Source organism: Carettochelys insculpta, chromosome 4 (assembly GCF_033958435.1).
Source record: "Carettochelys insculpta isolate YL-2023 chromosome 4, ASM3395843v1, whole genome shotgun sequence".
NCBI classification, from domain to species: Eukaryota; Metazoa; Chordata; order Testudines; family Carettochelyidae; genus Carettochelys; species Carettochelys insculpta.
In genome coordinates this window covers 64311317-64335080 of record NC_134140.1, presented here as the reverse complement: position 1 = coordinate 64335080, position 23764 = coordinate 64311317, and the positions used below count along the sequence as shown (strand labels likewise).

The 23764-nt window shown below is 43.7% G+C and overlaps 1 protein-coding gene and 1 pseudogene across 1 annotated transcript in view; both read left to right on the top strand.

Moving 5' to 3' along the window:
• LOC142012911 (uncharacterized) overlaps window positions 1-15154 on the top strand; it is a 47543-nt pseudogene extending 32389 nt beyond the window's left edge.
• Window positions 15155-18169: 3015 nt separating this feature from the next.
• The window catches only part of NEIL3 (nei like DNA glycosylase 3), a 35354-nt gene continuing 29759 nt past the window's right edge, over window positions 18170-23764 (top strand). The window contains 2 exon segments of the mRNA XM_074991856.1: window positions 18170-18379; window positions 22698-22822. Of these exon segments, the coding sequence (XP_074847957.1) occupies window positions 18170-18379; window positions 22698-22822 (335 nt within the window).

The window sequence follows — 23764 nt, the reverse complement described above, 5'->3', positions numbered from 1 at the left end:
TGGGCCCAGAGCTCTATCATCCTTTCTCCAATACACAAACACTTCTGCCCAATCTGTTTGGTCCACATTCAACCTCACCACACTCCACTTTTCTTCTTCTCTCTCTCTCTCTCTCTCTCTCTCATTCTCCCCTCCTCCCTGGCTCCTCTGGGTCACTCCCGGCTCCTTCCCAAACCTGGAGCCTTCCACAAGCCACTAGCTCAGGGACAGGCAGGATCTGGCACACCAAGCTTTTTAACCAGGCCAGCAGTTGCCCCTATGGCAGGGACCAGACCTGCTCAAAGCACCTGGCTGCAACCTGGGGCTCTCTACACTGCAGGGTGAGAAGAGCTTCACATGCAAAACCAAGCAACATTTCTCTGCTCCTATTGGCCAGTTTTTGTCTGGCGCTGCTGGCAGGCAGGGAAGTCTGCTTGAGAGTGCTGCTGCATAGAAGCTGCTTAAGTAAGTGCTTCCTGGCCAGAACCTGCCTCTGGCACCCCATCCCAACTCCATTCCAAACCCTATACTTGCTCCCACACCCTTGCCACAGGCCAGAATCCTCTGCAGCACCCATACCTGCTCCCGGACCCCAGTTCCCTACCCCAGGTCACCACCTAAACTCTCTGTACTCTTCTCCCCGTCTCCCCCAGTCACACTTCCTTCTCAAACCCTGCTCCTGCTGCTATTCCTACATCCCTCCCACAGGCCAGACTCCTTTCTTGCACTCATACCTCTTCCAGGACCCTGCCCCATATCACAAACCCTTCCTTCACCCCATTCTCTCTCTCTGATCTCACTCTCTCCTGCATCCCAGACCCCACCCCAAGCTCTGTTCTGCATCCATCCTCCATCCCAAACCCCGCACATCCTTCATAGAAAAGTGCAGACCTAGATACTTACCAAAATCTTTTTTGTGCTGCCCCCCACCATCAAAAAATATTGCTTACCCTTGCAGTAGCTCCTCACATACATCTGCTTCTCCCTGCAGCCAGCCCTCTCCTTCTGAATTTCTTTTACTGGTGGCCAACTCTGCATTGGTGTAGCAGAGCAAAGACTAACGGAGGAGTGCTGACAGGCCCAAGACTTCTGGCCCCGAAAGGGGCAGCTCTGCTATTACGTTCCCTAATATCCTTCTATAGTGCAGCCCTAGGACTCCTCTCTTGCTTTTTCCTGCTTCTTATGGCAGGAAACTACCACCAGTCCTTTTCCAGTTTCTGGAAAACCTCCAGACATAGGGCCAGTCCTTATGCCAGCTATCCTTCCTACCAAAAGCAGCCTACTTCTCCATCACTTGCTCTCTCAGTCCAAACAGGGAGAAAGATGGGTCACAGGTCATGCCTAGGACCCTTAGAGAAACATGCTCAGCCTGCATCAATCCATAATATGTACTCCTATGAAATGTAAAGGTTTTACAAAGCACAGTGGGGGAGTAGAGAGGAGGCACACCACATAGAGTCCAAGATATCCAAAGTTAAAAGGACAAGTGCAAAGGACTGCTCAAGCTGTAAACATTCTCAAGGAAAACAAAACAAATAAAATAAAACAAAAAATGTACACAAGTGCCCAAATATGTCTAACCTGAATAATGATGTGATTCTGTTGCTGTACCTTTATCCCCGTCTACAGGGCTGACAAGCCCAAATATCCAGATATCATGATATTTTTTTTTTTAAAACACATGTCATCATGTTTTGGTAGCTGCCATTTGATTTTTGAACTCTCCCTCAGCCCATCCACAACATGTCTGACACTTGCTGTCACTCACTCTCTTGAATTTACAGAGCAAGGAGATTTTGGTCTCCAAATTTGCAGGCCTTCTCCCTGCCTGACTGAGATGGTAAGGAGCACCAAGTTTCTCCACAAAACCCCGAGTTCAATGCTTCAATTTATTACCCACCTTCCAATCCCAATATGAATTAGGCACCCCCCTCAGCTCCTATATCTGTAACTCCCCCAGCCTTCCCTCTGCTCCCTTGTTCACTCTCAGGCCTGGGGGCAGAAACTCTTGGGGCCCTTTACTCTCTTCTCCTCTTCTCCTTCCCATGCGGGTTGTTGCCAGGACAGACAGGTGATCAAGAAGCAGAGGACCTATCCTATAGAGTGTAATGGAGAGTGACAAAGACCAGAATGACCTGAAGGGCAGAGGGAGAGCAAAGGCACTCGGAGTTGCTATATTCTTTCTGCTCTCTCCTCACCACCCGCATGAGAATGGTGTGGGCCACTCCTTCCCCACCACACCCACAACCCAAAATGTCTTTTGGTGCTTCTTATGGTGGGGAAGGCTCAACGTGCCTGCAGCAGCAGCCCTCATTGGCTGCAGTGCTCCAGGAGGTACACAGGTAGGGAAGGCATCCAACCAGAAGGATCTTCTCCCCAAGACAGGTTTGAGAATGTCAGTGTCCTCATGAGCCTGGTCCCAACCGTGGCCAAACTCAGCAACACTGTATCCCAAAAAAATGAAAGCAATTTGTGTAGTACACTGGTAATGGGGTGGCCAGCTGGGGTCGGGCTCTGGATGCTGCTGGCCACCATACATGGGTAGGGTTTCTGTGCCGATGCTGGGCATGGGTGGCCCACCCCTGCCCTGCAACCCTCCTTGCCCACAGCAGCCCAAAGCAGCCCCCACTCCCCATCACTCCAGTCCCAGTGCTGGATGGATGGGTGTGAGGCCCCAGCACTGGGCCTGAGCTAGCACCCCCAGCCCCAGCATTCAGAAGTCCAGGCAGTGTGGTGGCCCCAGCCCCGGCTCCCAGACCTCCAGGCCCAGTATCTGTAAGAAAAGTCAATTACTTTTATCTTTAATCTATCCCCTCCCTCATATCTGTCATGCATGATGGCTCTGTCAAGTACAAAAATTTCTAAGCAGACTGAGTCAGGATTCGTGTCTTCCTATGCAGTGTCCATCACATTTCTCTGGGAACTGTAAAATAATGAGGGATCCGAAAAAAAAAGATGAAACGAAATTAAAATGCGTGAAAGGAAACTCTGTCATTGCTTCGTCCCCCCAGTTCAGGTTTTGCTACCGTGCTCTTGAATAACTTGTTTATGGAGGTGAAAGTGAAGATAGTAAATAAATAACCTTTACCTATGGAAAGCAGCCAGTGCTGCTTAATTTACAGACAGTGTATAAGAAGCTATGAATCATGTCAGAGATTTAAAGGGATTACTGACAGAGAAGAGTGCAACCTTTCTTCTCATACAACAGCTGCACTGAGAAATTTCCATAATAACAGTAGCTTTTAATTAAATAAAGAATTTCAAAGCCCTTTTAATTTCAAACCAATAATGCAGCTTTGGCTCTAAGTTGCTAAAGAGATAATCCTGGACCTTTTTATCAAAGCTATCTTGTAAATAGCAATTATTTAAATCCTAGTGTCTTAGGTCTCTTAAAATGGAAAAATACAACAGTTTTTCCCCCTATATGGAAAGTATGATTATAGATAATGCTTAGGAAGCATATTTCTTGCATATGAGACCTCCAGGAAATACCATGGATTCCTAAATAAATTCAATTTTTAAAAAAACCAAGGGCACTCATAGGCACCAGTCAATTTTAACACAAAGCATCTATTCGAAATCCTTTGGTAAGAAATACGTGTATGTCTAAAATTGGCACAATCTTACTATATATCTTAGAAATGTGCATTGGTCTGTCTGTCCATCTGAGTCTGTTTGTTCAAGAACTCCTCCTAAAAGGTGAGAGCTAGGACCACCACATTTAGTATGCAGCTTCCTCTTAGCACAACTTAAAGCAAGATCAGGGTTTGGCTGTGCAAGGATAATAGGATGTGCGTGGAATGCAATTGTTTCTTACTAAATGGAAAGGGAGAGGATTGAGAGCAAGGACAGTTATATTCACGCATGACTGCAAGGGAGCACCAACAGCCCCAGTGAGCAGCCGCTGGCTGGTAGCAAGGCCTCTGCCATCCCGGTCTGTCCTGGGGAGCAGCTGTCAGCTGATACGCAGCTGCCCTGGGCGAGCTCTGTGGAGTGCTTGTGGGCAGCTAATGTAGTCTCTGCCACCCCAGGCGACCCCCAGGAAGATGCTTCCAAGGGGTGCATGCTGGCCCCCTCCCATCCTAGGTTGGCCTTGGGGGAAAGCCGGCAGGTAGAATGCATGGCCCCCCCAAACCCATGGAGAAGCCAGAGGCTATTCCCTGCCCTGAGCCACTGACCTCCTCCATGAGCCCCCATCTCCTCCTCAAGCTCCCTTCTTCCCAGTCCCTAATTACTGCATCCCCACTCCCTGCCCTGAGCCCCTCCTCGCCTTCCAGTCCCGACTCACGCACCCCTCCCCACTTCCCTGGACCCCTTCATGAGCCCATCCTCAATTCCCAACGCTGACTCCTGCACCCCTCCACATACCACTCCCTGCCTGGAAGGACCTGAGCAACACAAGGTAAGTCTTCAAGTTTATTGATAAATCTAAGTGGTGGTTGTAGGGAGGAATTGTTTTGTTTTTAGTAACTTCGAGATACAAAACTTCAGTGAAAAACCTGCTTGCTTATCTTCCATTCTTCCAGCTCCTGTCTGTGATTAACACTGGACTCTGCTTGCCTGTTACTTACTCATTCCTCATTTTCTGGACAGATCACCAGTTTGTGATCGTAATTAGGGATCCCTGCCATTCTATCTAAGCCCTGAATCTTAAGGCTAATTAAAACAGTGCTGCACACATGCAAGCAGCTGATAAAGTCTTGTAGCAAATACTGAGAAGAGTAGTTTTTGTACATCAAAGAGGCAAAAAGAAGGTGTGTGGGTTAATCTAAAATTTGCTATGGACCTCCTGCATGGTGGGTGTAATAGGTCAGGGGAGGCAGACCCCCTCCTTTTCCCCTTCCCCAAAGTCCTCACTGGCCACTACTGCTTGTCTGCTTCTTTTCATTTCTCCTCCATTCCATCCCCTTCTCTGCAGGTCCCTGCCACCCCTTGCTGCTTCCTACCTCTCCCCCAGCCCTCCCCGCACCTTTGTTCATCCTGGCTACGTCTACACGTGCACCCAACTTCGAAATAGCTTATTTCGATGTTGCGACATCGAAATAGGCTATTTCGATGAATAACGTCTACACGTCCTCCAGGGCTGGCAACGTCGATGTTCAACTTCGACGTTGCTCAGCCCAACATCGAAATAGGCACAGAGAGGGAACGTCTACACGCCAAAGTAGCACACATCGAAATAAGGGAGCCAGGCACAGCTGCAGACAGGGTCACGGGGTGGACTCAACAGCAAGTCGCTCCCTTAAAGGGCCCCTCCCAGACACACTTTCATTAAACAGTGCAAGATACACAGAGCCAACAACTAGTTGCAGACCCTGTATATGCAGCACGGACCCCCAGCTGCAGCAGCAGCAGCCAGAAGCCCTGGGCTAAGGGCTGCTGCCCACGGTGACCACAGAGCCCCGCAAGGGCTGGAGAGAGAGTATCTCTCAACCCCTCAGCTGATGGCTGCCATGGAGGACCCTGCTATTTCGATGTTGCGGGACGCGGATCGTCTACACGTCCCTACTTCGATGTTGAACGTCGAAGTAGGGCGCTATTCCCATCCCCTCATGGGGTTAGCGACTTCGACGTCTCGCCGCCTAACGTCGATTTCAACTTCGAAATAGCGCCCAACACGTGTAGACGTGACGGGCGCTATTTCGAAGTTACTGCCGCTACTTCGAAGTAGCGTGCACGTGTAGACGCAGCCCCTGTGGCCACTCACTGTGTCCCTCATCTCCCCACTTTTCCTCCCTCCATGGCACCCTCCTTCTGCCATTCTCTCTGCTCACCTCCCCACCCTCACTCCACCCTCCTGTCACCATTTGCATCTGGTGATTGCACTGCTGGTGCCAGCTATGGGCCCAGAGATGGCAGTGGTGGTCCTTGCCCAAAGCCATGCAGGAGATGGATTTCTGAGTGAAGGGGCTCAGGGCTGGCCACCCAGGGAGATACCCTGGTAGTACACTGGAGTGAGTCTTACCAGCTTTCCCACAAGGTACTCACAGCAGGGCTCAGGAGCTCTGCTTCTTCCACCACTAGTCATAGGTGTTAGGCCTAAGCCAGGCTCCTACCACCAGAGAGAGGAACTAATAATGGCCCTGGCTTGTAGAGCTGGGCAGAAAACTCTTCTCCACTGCCAACATCTCAGAAATCCAGCCCTAGTACCCAGCCCTAGGCTGCCCAGTTGCAAAGTGAGACATGCCCCTCCTGCTGTCTCCGGAATAATAGGAGAGGAGGGACATATGCAGTGAGCAGTGCGGAGGAGGAGGAATGGGTAGGAGATGGACCAGGAAGGGGATGTAACCCAGGGCAGAGTGTAGGACAGAGTATGGGTGGGACTACAGGCAGAAGTGGGATGGGGAGCTAGCCTCCCTCAGGGGAAGCTTCATCCACCGCCTCTGATGGACCTCCATTTTGTATTTTGCAATACTGAACTATAAGGAAGCTCTATTATTAAAGTTTGTTGGCTCTTATGATGCATCTGTGCTGTTATTTTAAATATAGGCTTATCCCCATGTTTTTATCTGATGAGCCTGCAAGCACAACCTTCTTATCTCAAGTAAAAACAGTAGAGTCTTCATCCAAAATTCTCCTTCTCCCTTCTCTTTGTATCTTCTCGAGAGGACATATAACCTGCATCTATACCCTCTTTTCGGAAGGGGCATCTTAATGAGGCAGTTTGGAAGATGCTATTGAGGTGCTGACATAAATATGCAGCACCTTATTAGCAAAATAGCAGCCACGCACAATTCAAAAGTGCCATTTTTGGAACGCATGCCACCTGTGTAGATGCGGGCCTTTCCAAACAACCCCTCTGACTCTGAAAGCCTCTTTTTCCTAAAACCAGATAGGAAGAAGGGGCTTTTGAAGTCAGGGGTGTCCTTTTGAAGGGCTCCCATCTACACACAACTCTGACACAGAACATTCAAGAGAAGTGGACCCAGCTCAGAACAGCACAATCATTCACTTGCAATGGTTTTAATGCTATGTAAGTATGCTGCATAGAGTTGTTGCTAGCTGTTTCTGCATATCTCCAACTGGCAAAGACTCATTTTTCTGTATTCTGTCTCTTTAAGCATGCAAATACCCTGGAGGAGCTGCTTGGTTTTTTTTTTGTTTGTTTTTGTTTTTTGTTTTTTTTTGTTTTTCTTTAAATGGCTTAATATATTAGTTATCCTTTGGATTAAATTATTCCTGGGTTGATTTTAAGTGATACACTCCCAGGCAATTGCTCATCTCTGTCAGCTTTCCTTCTCCAAATGAATTTACTGTGTGACCTTACATTAGACTGTGGAATTATGAACAGGAAGAGGCATATGTGCTAATGGGCCCATGGTGAGGCAGATTCCCATCCCAATCAGGGAGGAGTTAATGAGGTCTTCTGGGCACAGTGAGCACTAGCCCTTAAACACCCATGAGATGTGTCAAGCCTGGAGGAGGCCAGGTCCTTAAAAGGGAGGGTACCTGTTTAATTGTGGGTGATTTGCTAAAGGAGCAGGTTGTAACTCAGAGATCACTGGGAAATGCGCCTATATATTAGGGAATTAACTGGAGAGCCTTAGGCTGTGGCTACACTTGGCCAAAACTTTGAAATCGCCATGCTAAGTCAGCTGAGAGGAATAAGGGGCTTTTGAAATGTGTGGGGTCCTTTCGGAAAGGACCCCCGTGTAGCCACACCGAGCCGTGTGTGTTTGAAAGTGGCACTTTTGAAGCACCGTGGCTGGTGGCATGCTAATGCTAATGAAGCACTGAATATTTATTTCAGCACCTCATTAGTATTCTTCGATTTTGCCATTAGCATGGCCATTTCAAAGTTTTGGCCAAGTGTGGCCACAGCCTTGGTGTTCTCAGAAGGAAAAGTTTATACTTTTTTTCCCCCTTTTCTCTCTTTAGCTCCTGAAATCCTCAGGCTCTGCTTTTTTGTAGGCTATGTATAAGGGGACGGATGCCTTGACCATCATAGCTGTGCCCTCTGACACAAAAGCAGTGCCCAACCTCTCACCAAAGACATGTCAGAGAGGTACAGCCTACTACAGGAGCCAAGTGTCTGGTGTGGAATTGGGAAGTTATTTGGGAGGGCAGCATGGGGTTTTTGTCACTATTTTTCCCCTAATCTTATCTGTTCCAAATTTAATTTTTTAGTCTACTTCATCTTGTGATCAACTAACTCTAATAGTTTATAATATTAGAACAAAAGAAAATTCCTTTGGGGCCTATAAACTTCCCAGAATAATTTTGGAAGTGCACATGATATTGCCTAATATGACTATGCAATTTAAGAAGGTCTTTGTCCCTTTGTTCCTGAACATTTTCAGACATTTTCTCAGGGTATTCATATGTGTTGAGATATTCCCTTTTCTCCAGCTCTGCTTTCTAATCCAAGGAAAACTACCTTTAGGATAACATATGGTAAGATTTAATTTACAATGACCTGAGATGCTTTCATCCATCAAGTCAAAAACTGTGATTTAGGAATATGTTTATATCTCTTAAAATTTTGTCCAGAAATGGTGTTTGTTATACTTTCCTGACACTTCTTCCAGATTGACTGGCCTTCAGCTCTGTTTAATAAGAAAATAAAGCAGTTTTGGAGTCCTCTTTAATAAAAATATGAAATATGAATTTAAAAAGACAAAAGTTATCTTAAGAGCAACTGAAACAACCAGTAGAGCTGAGAGGATGGAAATGGAACACTTTCTTTTGATCTCAGGATTACAACCCTGTTGCTGAAAGAAAATTTATACAAAAATACTTCCAGCAACAAGTGATAGTGCTGTATAATGTTTATTTTTAGAACTTCACAGGTAATATAGGACCGCTTATTCTGCTTATACTAGATAAATAACACATTATGTAGCCTGAATAAAACTGGGATTAAGGAGGTCAATTGACCAGTTCCAATAAAGCCCATGGAAGGCTCTGGCACCAGATCATTTAGCTACTGAAAGAGCTGTATCGAAAATTGCAACCCAGGTGCACAGAGAATCTTCAAGAGTGGTTTCAATAAGGAAGTGGCAATATCCTGACTCAAATAAAACTCAGCTGACATAAGATTTGATAATATTTATGGAAGCTGGTTTGTGAGGCCCCTTCTTATGCCCAAGGAAGTTTTAAATTTATTTCTGAATGAGTAAGTCTTGTCAAATATTCATTTCAAACGAGAGGGATCTAGATATTCTATCTGAGTGTTTTCCTAATGAAATATAAAATGGTAAGAACCCAGTCAAGCCAGGTTTCAGATCTGGTATCTCAAAAGTACTGAACCTCCTGGGGTTTACACATAACCAACATGTGCCAAACTAAATGAACATCTGTTCAGATATCCTAGTTCAGCAAGCGGACAAAGGCAGTTAACATAGCATAAAGATCCTTTAGAAAATAAGTATGATTCTGAGTATTTGAAAGGTAATTCACAATTAATTTACTATGTAGTATTCTATGCTATGATTAATATATTGAGAACTAATTTATGAAATAAGCAGTCATAAGGATTGCCAAGGATGATTATTGATGTAGTAAAGAAAAGACAGAAGCTCAGGCAGAGACATGATTTACAGCTATCAATATGATTAAATCTTTACTTAATATAATAATTAACATTCTATTACTAATATGTCAATATTTAGGATTTTGAACAATATGCTCACCACTTGTGAAAAACAAGCTTTTGCCTTGCAAAAGTATGGTAGTACCAACCCTGCAAAATTTCCGCAGTTTAAGATTACACTTTTTGCAACAATTTTCTGGTTCTCATAATCAACTCATCTGACACCTCTCTTCTTCTCCTGCATTTTTCTAAAATCGTATATGTTTCTTGGAGACAATACGATCATTTTTATAAATAAATTGCTTCAAAGTATGTAAGCAAACGTTGGATTTTGATGTTATTTGACACAAATATATTGTAATAAATCTTTTTTAACAATGAAAAATATAGAACATTTTAAAACTTTCACTTGTAAGTATCAAATCATTTGAAAAAAATTTACTTGGGGGATTCAAAAATTAAAAATTCTTCTTTACTATAATAAGTATATTCTCAAAATATTTTAGTTAAAACATTTTTTCAGTGCAGCTATTAGGGGCTGGTTATATGAACTATGGGGCCATTACTGAATGATTCCATAATTAGCATAATTATTAGTTACCTTGGCTACATCTACACAGCAGCCTTATTTCAAAATAAGATATACCAAAATACCTATTTCAAAATAGGTCTGCTACAGACAAAAGTGTATTTTGAAAAAGGTCTTAGATATTTTGAAATACATTGTCTACACACAGGCTGCATTTACACTACATTCCCCTTTGGGAAGGGGAATGCAAATGCAGCCAATTGAAAATGCAAATAAAGTGCTGATTTACATATTATATACCTCATTTGCATAATGGCAGCCACTCGCTGTTCCAGTGAATAGTAATAGAGAGGAAGCTGTGCTAGTCTATACACTATCAAAACAAAAAGCAGTCAAGTAGCACTTTAAAGACTAGCAAAATAGTTTATTAGGTGAGCTTTCGTGGGACAGACCCACTTCTTCAGACCATAGCCAGACCAGAACAGACTGGTGTGGCTTTTCGTGTGGCTTGGGGAAGACAGGGAGAAGGGGCTCTTTGTTTGCCTAACTGCCTGCAGCTTTGGGCAGCTAGGCAAGCTGACAGCCGCAGGACAGTTTCAAGTTCTGCTTAACCTGCATGAAAGCCATGTATTTCAAGGCTTTACTGTATCAGATAATGCTATACTGTTGATTAGTTACATTTTATCTTGACTGCAATATTTAAAAAAAAAATACAAACTAGTCCATACTTAACTTGGAAATCATAATATAGTTAAACTTTCTATTTCTATTTCAACTATGAAGATTTGATTGTGATTTACCAGAAACCTATTTCCGCTTCTTTTTAATTTACTTACAATAGCTATTTATTTTATTACACTCAACAACAGAGTAAATCAGAATATTACAGTTTGTATACAGATAACAGAATTAAAATGCCTTTCTACAAACAAGGGTTCATACCATAAATGCTGCATTTATATTATGGGCTAATAACCAAAGAGTGATTTAACTTTGTATCTATGTGGATGGTATATAAGCTTCAGCAGAGCAGGGCAGGTTCATAGCTCCATGAACAGGGTAAACTGCTTCAACACCACAATTTTGGATTAATTGCATTCACAAACTTAATTTAGAAGGATTTGGTAATGTTCCTACAAGGTTTAAAAAGGATTTCCTTAGGATTACATGGTATGCAATGTTATGCATATTTCACCCTTCTCAGAAGCTCCCTAGGCAACCATGTAATGGATCATGTCAGCTTTGCTTATGCATTCTTATCCAACATTTTCTCACCCTAATAGGAATCCCTGTGCTCTCACTATATATTTTCACCATCCCAGAAGAAAAAGGGCTACAGCCATATGAAGGATCTCATTGCTAAATTGCTTTTATGACTACTAGGGTGAAAAAGTCAATTCTGCATTTGTTGTTTTCAGAGAAATGGACAAGATTACAACTAATTTTAAATATTAATATAAATGAGTCTTTTTCACCAAATGTACTTTTCTTCTCACTTAACTTTTGATAAATTGTACTTTTTATGTACTTTGTTCTGTTCTTAGGGCATTGATGACTACAGAAAATCAAAGTAAGGTAGCAGTAATAATTTCAGGATTAGAGGAATTAGCTGGCTTTATTCTCCACTGTGTTATGTGAGCTTTGTGTTATAACAACATAAAAGTTGTGCAACGGAGTGGAGGATCAGGCCTCATATCTTGGGAAACAGACAAGAAAAAGGGATCCATAAACTTTCTATATAAACCTGGGAAATATAATTTTTTAAGAAGAAAGAAATTATTCTATTGTATTTTTTTCCCAGTGAGCTCGTAAGTGGGATAACATATCTAGGTTTGTTTCCTAAACCACATGCATACAATTATGTTTGTGCAGTGTATGCCTGTGTATGCAGCATATGCCATTGCCGGTCCTAAGCCCGGATGAAAAAGGAGGAAGGTTGGGCATCAGGCTAGCAACTCGATCCCGTAAAACCTACCAATTGCTACAGAAACAACAAGTGCAACCAAACAAAATAAACAAAAATTAACTTGGTGAGAAGGTATTGACTCCTTTTTTATGGTGGTGCTGGATGAAAGCCGAAAGGAAGCTCAGTACCTGATGCAGAGCTCAATTTTAAGTGCCAAAACCACAACAAAAATTAGAACATAGAATGTAAGGACCTTATACCAATGTGGAAAGCTAGCGCAATAACTCCGTGAATTTGACAGTTATCGAATGGACATCTGAGGCACTAGCGAGATGAGATGGACAGGAAGTAATAGGCTAGTTAGTAATGGGAAAACCATTCTTTATTCAGGGAACGATAGTCAGCATATACACGGCGTAGGCCTGATATTAAGTAAGGAAGCGTCACGGGCATTGGTTGGATGGAAGCCAGTGAATGAACGTATTATTACAGCGAGATTCAAGTCAAGGCGCGCGAAAACTACAATAATCTGAGTGTATGCACCAACCGAGGACGCTGACGAAGCTGAAAAAGACGTGTTTTATGATCTTTTACAAGACACCATCAGTGATGTTCCCAATCATGACATTAAGTTACTCATAGGTGATATGAACACGTGAATAGATAACAGAAGACAGGGATGGGAACACGTGATTGGCCCGTATGGATCATCAACGCAAACGAGCGACAATGGAGAGCGCTTACTACTATTCTGTAGCATGAATAACTTGTGCATTGGAAACACCTATTTTGCACACAAGAATATCCACAAGAAAACATGGCGGTCACCTGATGGTATCACTAACAATGAAATAGACTAGTTCTGCATCAGCAAACGATGGCGACCAGCTCTACTAGATGTGAGAGTATACCGTGGAGCTGATGTTGGGTCAGACCAACATCTTTTGATGGCATCGCTCTGTCTTCGCCTTAAAAGAAAACAAGAATGGCAAACAGCTCAGCCCTATGTAGTTGAAAAGTTAAGAGACCAAGCCATAGCTGAACAGTACAAACTTAAACTTAGAAACCAATTTCAACAAATGCAACATGAAACGTCAGTCGAAGACCACAGGATGTAGTTCAAAAGAGCAGTGACTGAGATCACAGAAGAGATGATTGGTCGAAGGAGAGGCACACAAAAAGCATGCTGGATACAGGACAGGACCTGGCAGTTGATTGACGAATGTAAGGTTGTGAAGAGGCAAAGAGATCAGGCAAAGTCGCCAGGTGAGAAAGCGGAAGCTGTGGCGAAGCACCAGTTGCTGGATCGTAGAGTCAAGAAAAGTTGTCGTGCTGACAAGAAAGAATGGTTAGAACGTAAAGGTGCTGAAGCACAAGAGGCAGCGAAGAAATGCGACACCAAGACACTATATCGTATTGTCCGGGAGTTAACAGGAGCAAGAAGCAATAGCAACGCTCCCATCAAAGACAAGAATGGGAAGATCTTATTCAGTAAAGAAGAGCAAGATGCGCACTGGATAGAACACTTCAAAGAAACACTGAATCAACCGAACCCAACCGCAACCTACGATGTCAGTAACTTCAATCTCCCTGACGAGCTGGAAGTAGACCTAGACATGATCACGATTGAGGAAACACATAGAGCCATAAAGGCGCTAAAGAACAACAAGGCTGCTGGCCTAGACCAAATTGCAGCTGAACTATTGAAGTATGGTGGAAACTCCATGGTGCAGGAACTGACAGGGCTATTGAACGAACGTTGGAGAACAGAGTGCGTCCCAGGAGAGTGGAGGAAGGGAATGATTGTCAAGTTACCAAAGAAGGGGAATGTCACTGATTGTAACAATTGGAGAGGTATCATGCTCCTTTCGGTCCCAGGTAAGGTCTTCTGCATCATCCTACTCAGGAGGTTGCAGAGCACGGTGGATAAAACACTGCATGAAGAGCAAGCCGAATTTCGCTGCGGACGATCGTGTAGTGAACAGAACTTCATGTTGTGCAATGTCATCGAACAGAGTATCGAGTTTCAACGGCCGCTGTTAATTAACTACATCGACTTTAAAAAGGCATTTGACAGCGTTCATAGAGAATTATTATGGAACATAGCGCGAACATATGGCATCCCACAACACTACATCAACATCTTCCAAAATCTTTATCTAAACTCTGGTTGCTGCATGAGGACCAATAATGGAATGACAGATTTCTTCAACATTGACTCCAGAGTGCGTCAAGGGTGTGCCCTGTCTCCATTCTTGTTCCTTCTGGAGGTGGACTTCATCATGAGAAAGGCGATGAGTGACGCACTTCTAGGTATCTCATGGAAAGATCAGCGTCGACTCACGGATCTAGACTTTGCAGACGACATTGCACTGCTAGCAGAAATGAGTGAATGCTTGCAAGGCATGATGACAAATTTGGAAGCAGAAGCCAGCAAAATGGGGCTGAGGATAAATAGTGATAAAACAAAGTTGATGTGGGTTGGGAACACTCAGACAAACACACCACTAGTGGTTGGATGCCAACCCATAGAAGAAGTACAGCGATTCACCTATCTTGGCAGCACTCTGTCTAACGACGGAGGTGTCGAGGCAGATGTTAACTGCAGAATCGGTAAGGCGTCAGCAGTGTTCCAAAGACTGCGCCCAATTTGGTCTGCACCAACAATTGACACTGCAACAAAAGTTCGACTATATAACACCTTCGTCATGCCAGTCGCCATTTATGCTAGCGAAATGTGAAAAATAACGTCAAGAGTAGCATGCAAGCTCAATGTATTCCACCAGTGTTGCTTACGAAAGATCCTGGGTGTCACCTACTGCGATCGCGTTACCAATAAGGAGATACTACAAAGATGTGGCTCACGGGCACTGCAGGATATCATGACAGAGCGCAGAGTGCCGTTTGCTGGACACGTTCTGTGTCTGTCAGATCAACTGCACCCAAAGACTGCAATGAGATGGATACCGGCAGAGGGAAGAAAGAAGAGAGGCAGGTCACTCAAGACCCGGCGCACCACATTTAAGGAAGACTTATTAAACATTGGTATGTCATGGGAGGAGGCGGAATTATTTGCAGCCGACCGAAATCGCTGGCGAGCACTTGTAGCCCAATGAGCCCAGAGGCACAGGTGGACCTAAGTCTAAGTAAGTAAGTGTATGCTTAATTTCTGCATGTAGTTATCACAAATGCTACAAAAATTAAATAACTGCACACTGATATCCGATTAGATATGTAGATTAGCATTTAGGCAGTTGCACTATTTTCACACACAGTTAGGCTACGCCTACACTAGAGGGTTTGTCGAGAAAACTAGCATCCAGATTCCCAAGCATTCTGTTGACAGTAAATCAGCAGAATGGAGCACTTTTGTTGACAGCTGTATCCCCCCTCCACCAGTGCTCAGTACCAGCTCACCATCCCCTGTGCCCAGCTTTGGCTCACTCCACCTCCCCCGCAACTGTCTCAACACCCCCAGCAGGGCCGCATGGTCCCTGCTCAACTCCAACCCCGCCCCCTCTCCAGCCCTAACCCACCCCGGGCTTAACCCCCCTCCCAATTAACCCTTCCCAACCGCCTGCCCTGCAACCCCAGGACGTACCTTTCAAAAGAAGCTCCAGGTGCTCCTGCTGCTTTCCCAGCTGCAGATCATGCATTCCGCCAGGGGAAAAAGCCGCTTCCCCGACTTATATGAAATTCAAGTTATGTGAATGTGCGTGGGAACACAACCCTCACATAAATCAAGGCACTAATGTACATGGTTAAAACTTGAAGGCCACAATTTTGAATTTTCTACACTCAAAACTATTGGAGTTATCACAGCAGCTAGGATGATTCTACTTACGAACTTGTAAAATGCAAGCAGTTTTATATTCAGTACACATGCAATGTAATTAGGAAGACTGCATGGTCAGTATTATTGTTTATAAAGCTGCTGTCATTTATGTACTTGTACTGTTCATTGTGGAACAAAAACACACTGATTTACAAAGTTCAATATTTGGCATTTGTTTTAAACTATAAAAGTGTTGTACCAGTGTCTGTTGCAGCACTTTATCTTACATCCCTTCGCTTATAGGTATTTGCACCTTCACATATTTCTCTTAACGTGAGCAAACTGCAAACTGTTTACAAAGTATCACCAAATACCATGATCTCATGGCCACTAATAAAGGTTTGGATACATCTAGAGTTCAATCAGAAGTTGAATGAAAGTGTATGTGAAGGAAGGGTCATTACATATCGCCCGTTAAAATAAAATTAATTAGTGTATCTGACAATAGTGAGAAAGGAAAGATATCCTTATTAAATTACTCTTATTGAAGCTATGGATGCAGCTACTTCCCCTGTAATTGGATGTGACAGTTAAAGCCTCTTCTGTTGTAACATGTCATCACAGGATAGTTACTGACATTTATAAAATGTCCAATTATGAACTATTTTTTTCCACAGGGAAAAATTACATTTTAGTGAGCAAGTAAATGGGAGCTGCTGATTTCAATACTTTTTAAGATGTTCAGAAATGAATTTCAGAGCCCAACATTAGGTACTGTACATTTTAAAAAAATCTTTTCTGGAACGCTATATTAGGTGTTCCAGAAAAATAGACGGAGAGTTGAGATTCGTGCACTGACCGTGAGCATTCATGGTTGCTTCTTCTGGCTAGAAAGACTAATTCTTTGGCCAATAATTGTCATTATGGCAAGTCTTGTTTTCCCATTACTAATTAATCTCCATAGCTTCTGAATCAGCATGTTTCTTGAACATGATATGTACACCACATCATACACTTTTTAATTTTCTGGGCATCATGTCTTATGATTTATTTACAGGAATATTTTGCATATTTGGTAGGGCATTGCATAATATTTGATCATACATATCTGTTGTAGGCAGCTTTATAATCTTGAAATAAAATAAAATAGACGGCATAGTTATCTACTTGTTATCTTGTCTGACCTGCTTCTTTGGACAGTAGTGTATTTATCAATTTCTTCATACACCCCTAGAAGAGTATAGGTATATGCACAGTTGTGGAGAGGGTGAACAAGTCTCTTAATAGTGTATATGCACAGGGCTGCCTCATGTTTAGCACAGGGGACCTGAAGACATAATTATTTGGCTCTGTTCCCAGTTCTTGTGTCAGGTCACATCCAGACCAAATCACGTAATAGTTTCTAAAGTATATATTCCCTTGGTGATAGTTAAAACATGTCACGATGCTCCTGAAGTTGCAAGGGATATTTTTTTACATACATATTTAAAGCATATCTGTCAACACTTTTGATTTGGCTGTGAAATTCACTATTCCAAGCCAGTGTCTCATCATCTTTCCTGAGAGTGTGTGGATTAATACATACAATGGCAGTGCTTACGTTACCATTCAAGGATTCATGCGATAACATCCGTGAATCATTATTTAAGACAAAGCATTACACTGAACGGAGTAAAGAATTCATGGGAGAGCTAAATGACAAGTTAGATCAAAAACAGCAAGAAGTCCCATGGCATCTTTTGGACTAGCAGATATTTTGGAGCAGAAGCTTTCGTGGGCAAAGACCCATTTCCTCTGCTGAAGCACGTCTTTGCCCACGAAAGCTTCTGCTCCAAATTTGTTAGTGTATAAGGTGCCACAGGACTTCTTGGTTTTGAAGATACAGACTAACTCGCCTACCCCTCTGATACAAGTTAGGTCAGTAGCTCCAGTCCTTTTTCTCCTGGAACCCTGTCTTGGGTGGTATCAGAAGAACACCTCATTCGGGATGCACTTTTGCCCTATTCCAGTTTCTACCTGTTCCCATTCTGATGGGTGGATACTGCTGGGTGCCATGACGCTCTGGAGCTGGGAAGTTCAGCTCCTGCACTGTGGTGTGTTTCTTTAGAGACTATGTTTGGCACATTGATGCGGGCCTAGACCCCAGCTGGGGCTGGTGTGCAGACTGCGCTGGCTCAGCTTTGGCGTTGAAGCCATGAGACCCCTTCCTGGGGTACAAGGACGGACACAAGGGCTCCGGCCCCACTCCCAGAGGAGGGGGCCACGTCTCAGCATTGCACGCGGAGCAGAGAAGACGAATGATGTCGGGCGACGAGCAAGGGGCAGGGATCCCGTGTGGCTCCACCCCGCCGCACGCAAAGGCAGTGACTCCCTCCTCCTTCCGCTGGAGATCAGCCCAGCCCAGCGGGGCGGGGCAGCCGCGAGCGGGAGATTTGAGCGAGTCCGGCCATGGTGGAAGGGCCGGGCTGCGCCCTGCACGGGGAGAGGATCCGGGCGCGGGTGCGCCAGGGCCAGGCAGTGCGGGGCGTGCGGGGAAGCGCGCTGCTGCCAGCCCGGCCTGGGGCCCCCGGACCCGCCGCCTGCACCGGGGTGAGCTGCTGCTGTGCGGTCGGGAAAGCCGGGGCGGTAACAACCGCCTAGAGCGGGGCGGGGCGGCCAGTTGCTCAGTGGCCCCGAGGGGGGCGGCAGCGACACGCTGCCAGTCTCCCCAGGGTGCTAAGGGAGCTGGGGGCGGGGAGAGGGGGCACTTGCCACTGCGGGGGCTGTCCCGTGGCGCCCTTGGCTGAGCTCTCACTTCCCCCATGGCGCGACCCCCGTTTCCGAACGTGGTCGTGCGCGCTGGAGCGAGTCAGGCCCTGCTGCTCCCTGGCCCCTGAGGGCGTCTCAAAGGGGGTTGGCGCTTCTGCGGGCACAGTTCTGCCCATAGCCTGACTTCCGACCTCTGCGGCTCCTCCAGCCCGTGGGGGGATTGACTGGGGTGACCTGTCCCCAGTGGGCGGGAAGGCCCCGTATTTGGGAGGCCAAAAGTGCATCCTGACTTATTTTTGTTGAAAGAGACTAACTGTCCCCTATTAGGCCCTAGGGGCCAGGGCTGGGAGCGCCCATAGTTCCTGCTGCTGTTTCCCTGGAACTGGGTGTGCCCGCTCCCCGGGGCCTGGTGCAGCCAGGAGGAGCTGCCCCTTCTCCCCCTACCTCCCTGCCCTGTATTTGGGGCGCGGCGATATGGTCACCCGAGGATTGACATAAGGCCAAAAAGGGCAGTTGTCGCATAGCCGTAAGGCTCCATAATTCCGTTTTGTTTAAACAATTCACTTTAATGGGCCAAGAGAAATGCTGTGTCACTCTTGCTTTAAAATAAAGCGTATTTGTATTATGCATCATGAGCAATAATCAACAGGAGTACATTTTAAAGCATAACTCATGATGCTACATTAATATGTTTAATATACTGGGGGGAAGGGGCTTGTGAGTGGGTAGTCCCAGGGCCCCACCTGTTCTTAATCCACCCTTGCTCAAAACAGGCATTTTGATAGCACCTGCCATCTGTTGCAATGTCACCTTTCAGGGAAGCTGTTGCAAAACCAAATTCTTTTGCAGCTTCCCTACTAACTGCAGTCAGGGCAGAGTTTTCAAAAGTACAGTTTTGTTTTCAAGAGAGCTTTAGGTGCTTAGAGTTAGATTCTGAAAAGAATTTAGGCACCTAAAATGCAGAGAGGCATCTGGTGGAGTTTTAAAAAGTGCCTAGACTCTTAACAGCCCATTAAAATGACTTCTTTGGGTGTTATATTCCTAGGCACCTAGTTTGGCTTTTTTGCTTTTGTAAATCCCATGTGCATCTTTAGGTGTCAAAATACTTTTCACAATATTTTTGCTCTAAATGCCAGATCTTTTAAGTATAAACTTCAGGTTCCTAAATCAGTTGCTCACTTTCAAAAACTATACCTTCTCTCTTTAATGTTAGGAACCCAGATTAAGTGGAAGTGATAGATTAATTATAAATGTAGGTGTTACACCAGTGCAAAGTGATGTGGTTGACATTCCTTTGAAAGAATGCAAGAGAGATTTATCAAACTTGTAAAAATTTGCAGTAGTTTTGGGGATGGTAATATGTGCCTGACTAATCTGAACTTCAAGCGAGATCATTAGTGTAACTGACAGACTTTTTGCTTTTGCAAAAATCATTGCAGAGTTAACTACAGCAGGGAGTTCTGGCAGTTGTTTGAGGAGTTTCATTCATATATAGATATAGATATAGAGATATATATATTTTTTTTTAAATCAGTGTACCATAATACATTCTTGTCATCTACATAATAAATCAGCTATAGCAAATCTGATGAATTTGAAGAGATGATAGTACTGGGGAAATATGAACCCATGTATGAAATAATGAAGGAAATCTTCTTAGAGTTACTTTATATAATCAAAGAGATGGTATTTTTTTTTTTTTTTAAATATTGAGTTAAGGAACCCAAGGAAAATTATAAAAATAAAAAAGCATTCAGGTAGCACTTTAAAGACTAACAAAATAATTTATTGGGTGAGCTTTCATGGGATAGACCATAGCCATACCAGAACAGACTCAATATTTAAGGCAGAGAGAACAAAAAATAGTAATCAAGGCTGACAAATCAGAAAAAAAATTATCAAGGTGAGCAAGTCAGAGAGTAGAGGGGCAGAAAGGGCGGAGGGAGTCAAGAATTAGATTAAGCCAAGTATGCAAAAGAGCCCCTATAATGACCCAGAAAATTCCCATCCCCATTCAAACCACGTGTTAATGTGTCGAATTTGAATGTAAACAAGAGTTCAGCAGCCTCTCTTTCAAAACTTGTGAAAACTCCTCTTCAGTAACATACAAACTTTTACGTCATTAGAATGGCCTACTCCATTAAAATGCTGGCTGGCAGGTTTCTGGATCAGGAGTGTCTTTATGTCTGCTTTGTGCCCATTAACTCTTCGTCTAAGAGTTTGACGTCTGTCCAATATACAAAGCATCTGGACGTTGTTGGCACATGATGGCATATATGATGTTAGTTGAGGAACATGAGAATGTGCCTTTGATTCTGTCAGTAACCTGGTTAGGTCCAGTGATGGTATCTCCAGAATAGATTTGTGGACAAAGTTGGCAGTGGGTTTTGTTGCAAGGAAAAGTTCCAGGACTGGCTTTCCTGCAGTGTTCCCCCTTCTGCCCCTCTACTCTCTGATTTGCTCACCTTGATGATTTTTTTTTCTGATTTGTCAACCTTGATTACTGTTTTTGGTTCTCTGTGCCTTAAGATATTGAGTCTGTTCTGGTATGGCTATGGTCTGCAGAAGTGGGTCTGTCCCACGAAAGCTCACCTAATAAATTATTTTGGTCTTTAAAGTGCTACTTGACTGCCTTTTTGTTTTGATAATAGACTAGCATGGCTTTCTCTCTGTTACTAAGGAAAATTATAGAAGTTGTTGCTGTTGCTAGTTGCTTTTCAATTATATAGGTGAGAAGTGTGCAATACAAAGCCCAGAGGAAGAATGAAATACAGTAGCCCACAAAAAAGGAATTTTTACTTTGAGTTAATGTTTTAAAATACATTAACTAGACAAATTTATTTAACCAAATTGAGCATGGGGTATCTGCTTTCCACATATGCAGTAAGTAATGGGTCTGCTGATACTTACCTTCATTGCTGTATAAAATTATTCAACAGTATACAACTTTGGAGCCTCTAACCATTTTTGTAATAAGAGATTAAAATATACATAAGCAGACCTGGTTAATGAGCTCAGAAGATTCAGTACCCCATTCCTCATTGTTGAGTTGACTTTTTGTCGGGGAGGGGCCAGTTTCTGCACAAGTGTGGGGAAACTTGATGCATCTCTTATGTTCTAAGCAGCAGAAAAGTCGCAGGTTTTTTGTTTTTTTATTTTTTATATAAGCTTCCATACAGACAAATGCTTTCCTCTTAACTCAGCAGTGCTCTTGCGCATGACTCAAAAAAGAATGTAGTGAAAGAGATCATGTCATGAATTGATTCTTATCACATTCTGATTTCAGGATTTGAATAGTATTTTTACTTTTTGAATAAATTATGTCCTCATGAGTTTAGTAAAGGGGTAAAGACACTCATGTTCTCAGCTGGTGGAAATTCATCCTGGATGAATTTTCTCCCTGGGCAGAGGAACATCACAAGGTCAGTGCATCAGTTAGGTCTGGTGATGGTCCAATGCATATGAATGGATCATCCAGTGCAGAGGCCTCCAGAAGACTTCATGGCCTATACAGATTTAAGTGGCGCATAAAGGCCACTGCTTTGGGAAAAATTTAAGGCCTTACCTAAGTATGGACGCTCAAGTGGTTTGATTTAAACCCTTTAAAGATAGTTTTTGCTGTGTCAAAACACTTATGGTTTAAACTGGTTCCTAACTGACTTCAAATAAACTATAATTAACTTTCCTTATCCCAAAGTAAGTGTCAAGGGATTTCCACGTGCTTAAACATAGTCTTTCAAAAGTGCATGTTGAGACTGACAGACAACAGTCTCATATAGGCTGGGTTTACATTTGACCCTCAACTTCAAAGGGGGCGTGTTAATCGGGGCCATGGGAGATTACTAATGAAGTGCTGCAGTGATTACACAGCAGTTTGTTAGGCTAATTCTATCCCACAGTAACTTCAAAGCATCTAACTTCGAAGTGCCTTTCCTCCTCAACGTTTCCACAAAGCTATTTAAAAACAAAAGGTGGAGATCGAGAAATAAGTGTTGGTCTTATTAATTACACACAGTTCTGTTTGGAGTGCTAGAGAAACTTCTGTATGTATAAAATAGAGGATTTTAAAATAGTACAGCAAATGAATTGACTAAGAATATCATCATACAATTGTTTTAAAAGGGAAAAGTGTCAATAAGGAGCAGTTGAACCATTAAAACAGCATTTGTTTCCCAAACATGTTTTGTTTTTTGGGGTTTTTGTTTTTGGTGTGTGAATTTATTTTCAGAATGCTGTGACTGGGAATAATACTTCCTGTCAGGATGTCCTGAGATTGCTGGAAGGATGTCTGTACACTGGTGTAGAGACTTTGGGGAAGGAGCTTTTTATGTATTTTGGACAGAAAGCATTGAGGTAAGAGAAATTACAGTTTTTCCTCAGGTATTCTAACCGTGTATGTTTTAAGAGTTGGGGAGGGGGGTGACTTCTTTGGCCTGGGGGTGGGTTGAACCTCTTGGTATGCTCATTTTTAATTACATGAGAGTTAATTAGTATTGCCTGGAAGTTTCCCTATGCAGTCTGTATCTAGATACTAGAAATACTAGATCAGGGTTGCCAACCTTGTCGAGATGGTGACCCATTTTGACATTTCAGTAAGTTTTTGTGACTCGGGGCAATTCAAAACCGGGGCGGGCAGGGTGGGAAGTTGTCAGTGCTCACGCTGTAGACTTGTCTGGTGGCAGCTGTGGGGAATCTGTTTTAAATTTGGTTGAAGACAGAACCCCAGACCTAACACAATTTGGCAGCCGGTGTAGGTGGGGGAAAAATGCCTCATAGAACAGGATTCAGTAACGGATGGTACTTTGGACTGGTGCTTGGGCTAAATCACCTTTTTAAAATTTTTTAAACAGCAATATTTGCACTGACAAGACACAATGGTCACATCTACACAGCACTCCCTTTCCAGAAGGGGAATGCAAATGAGTGAGATCAAAAATGCAAATAGTGTGATTTACATATCTTACGCTTCACTTGCATGTTCTCATGCAGTCCTCCTTCCAGAAGAAGCTATTCTGGAAGCAAAATCAGCTGTGTAGATGAGGTTCCTTTGGGGTGGGGGAAAAAAAAAACCCATTTCTCAAAGAACCCTTCTGCCTTCATTTCAGGAAGAAGGCCTCTTTTGGAAATGGATTTTTTCCAAAAGAACTCTGTAAACATGGCGGCTTTTGTTTCCAGAAAAGCCTCTTCCAGAACTTGATTGCATATGCAAATGAGGCATAAGATATGTAAACTTGGGGTCATTTGCACTTTTGATCTCACTCATGTGCATCCCCCTTCTGGAAAGTGTGTGCTGTG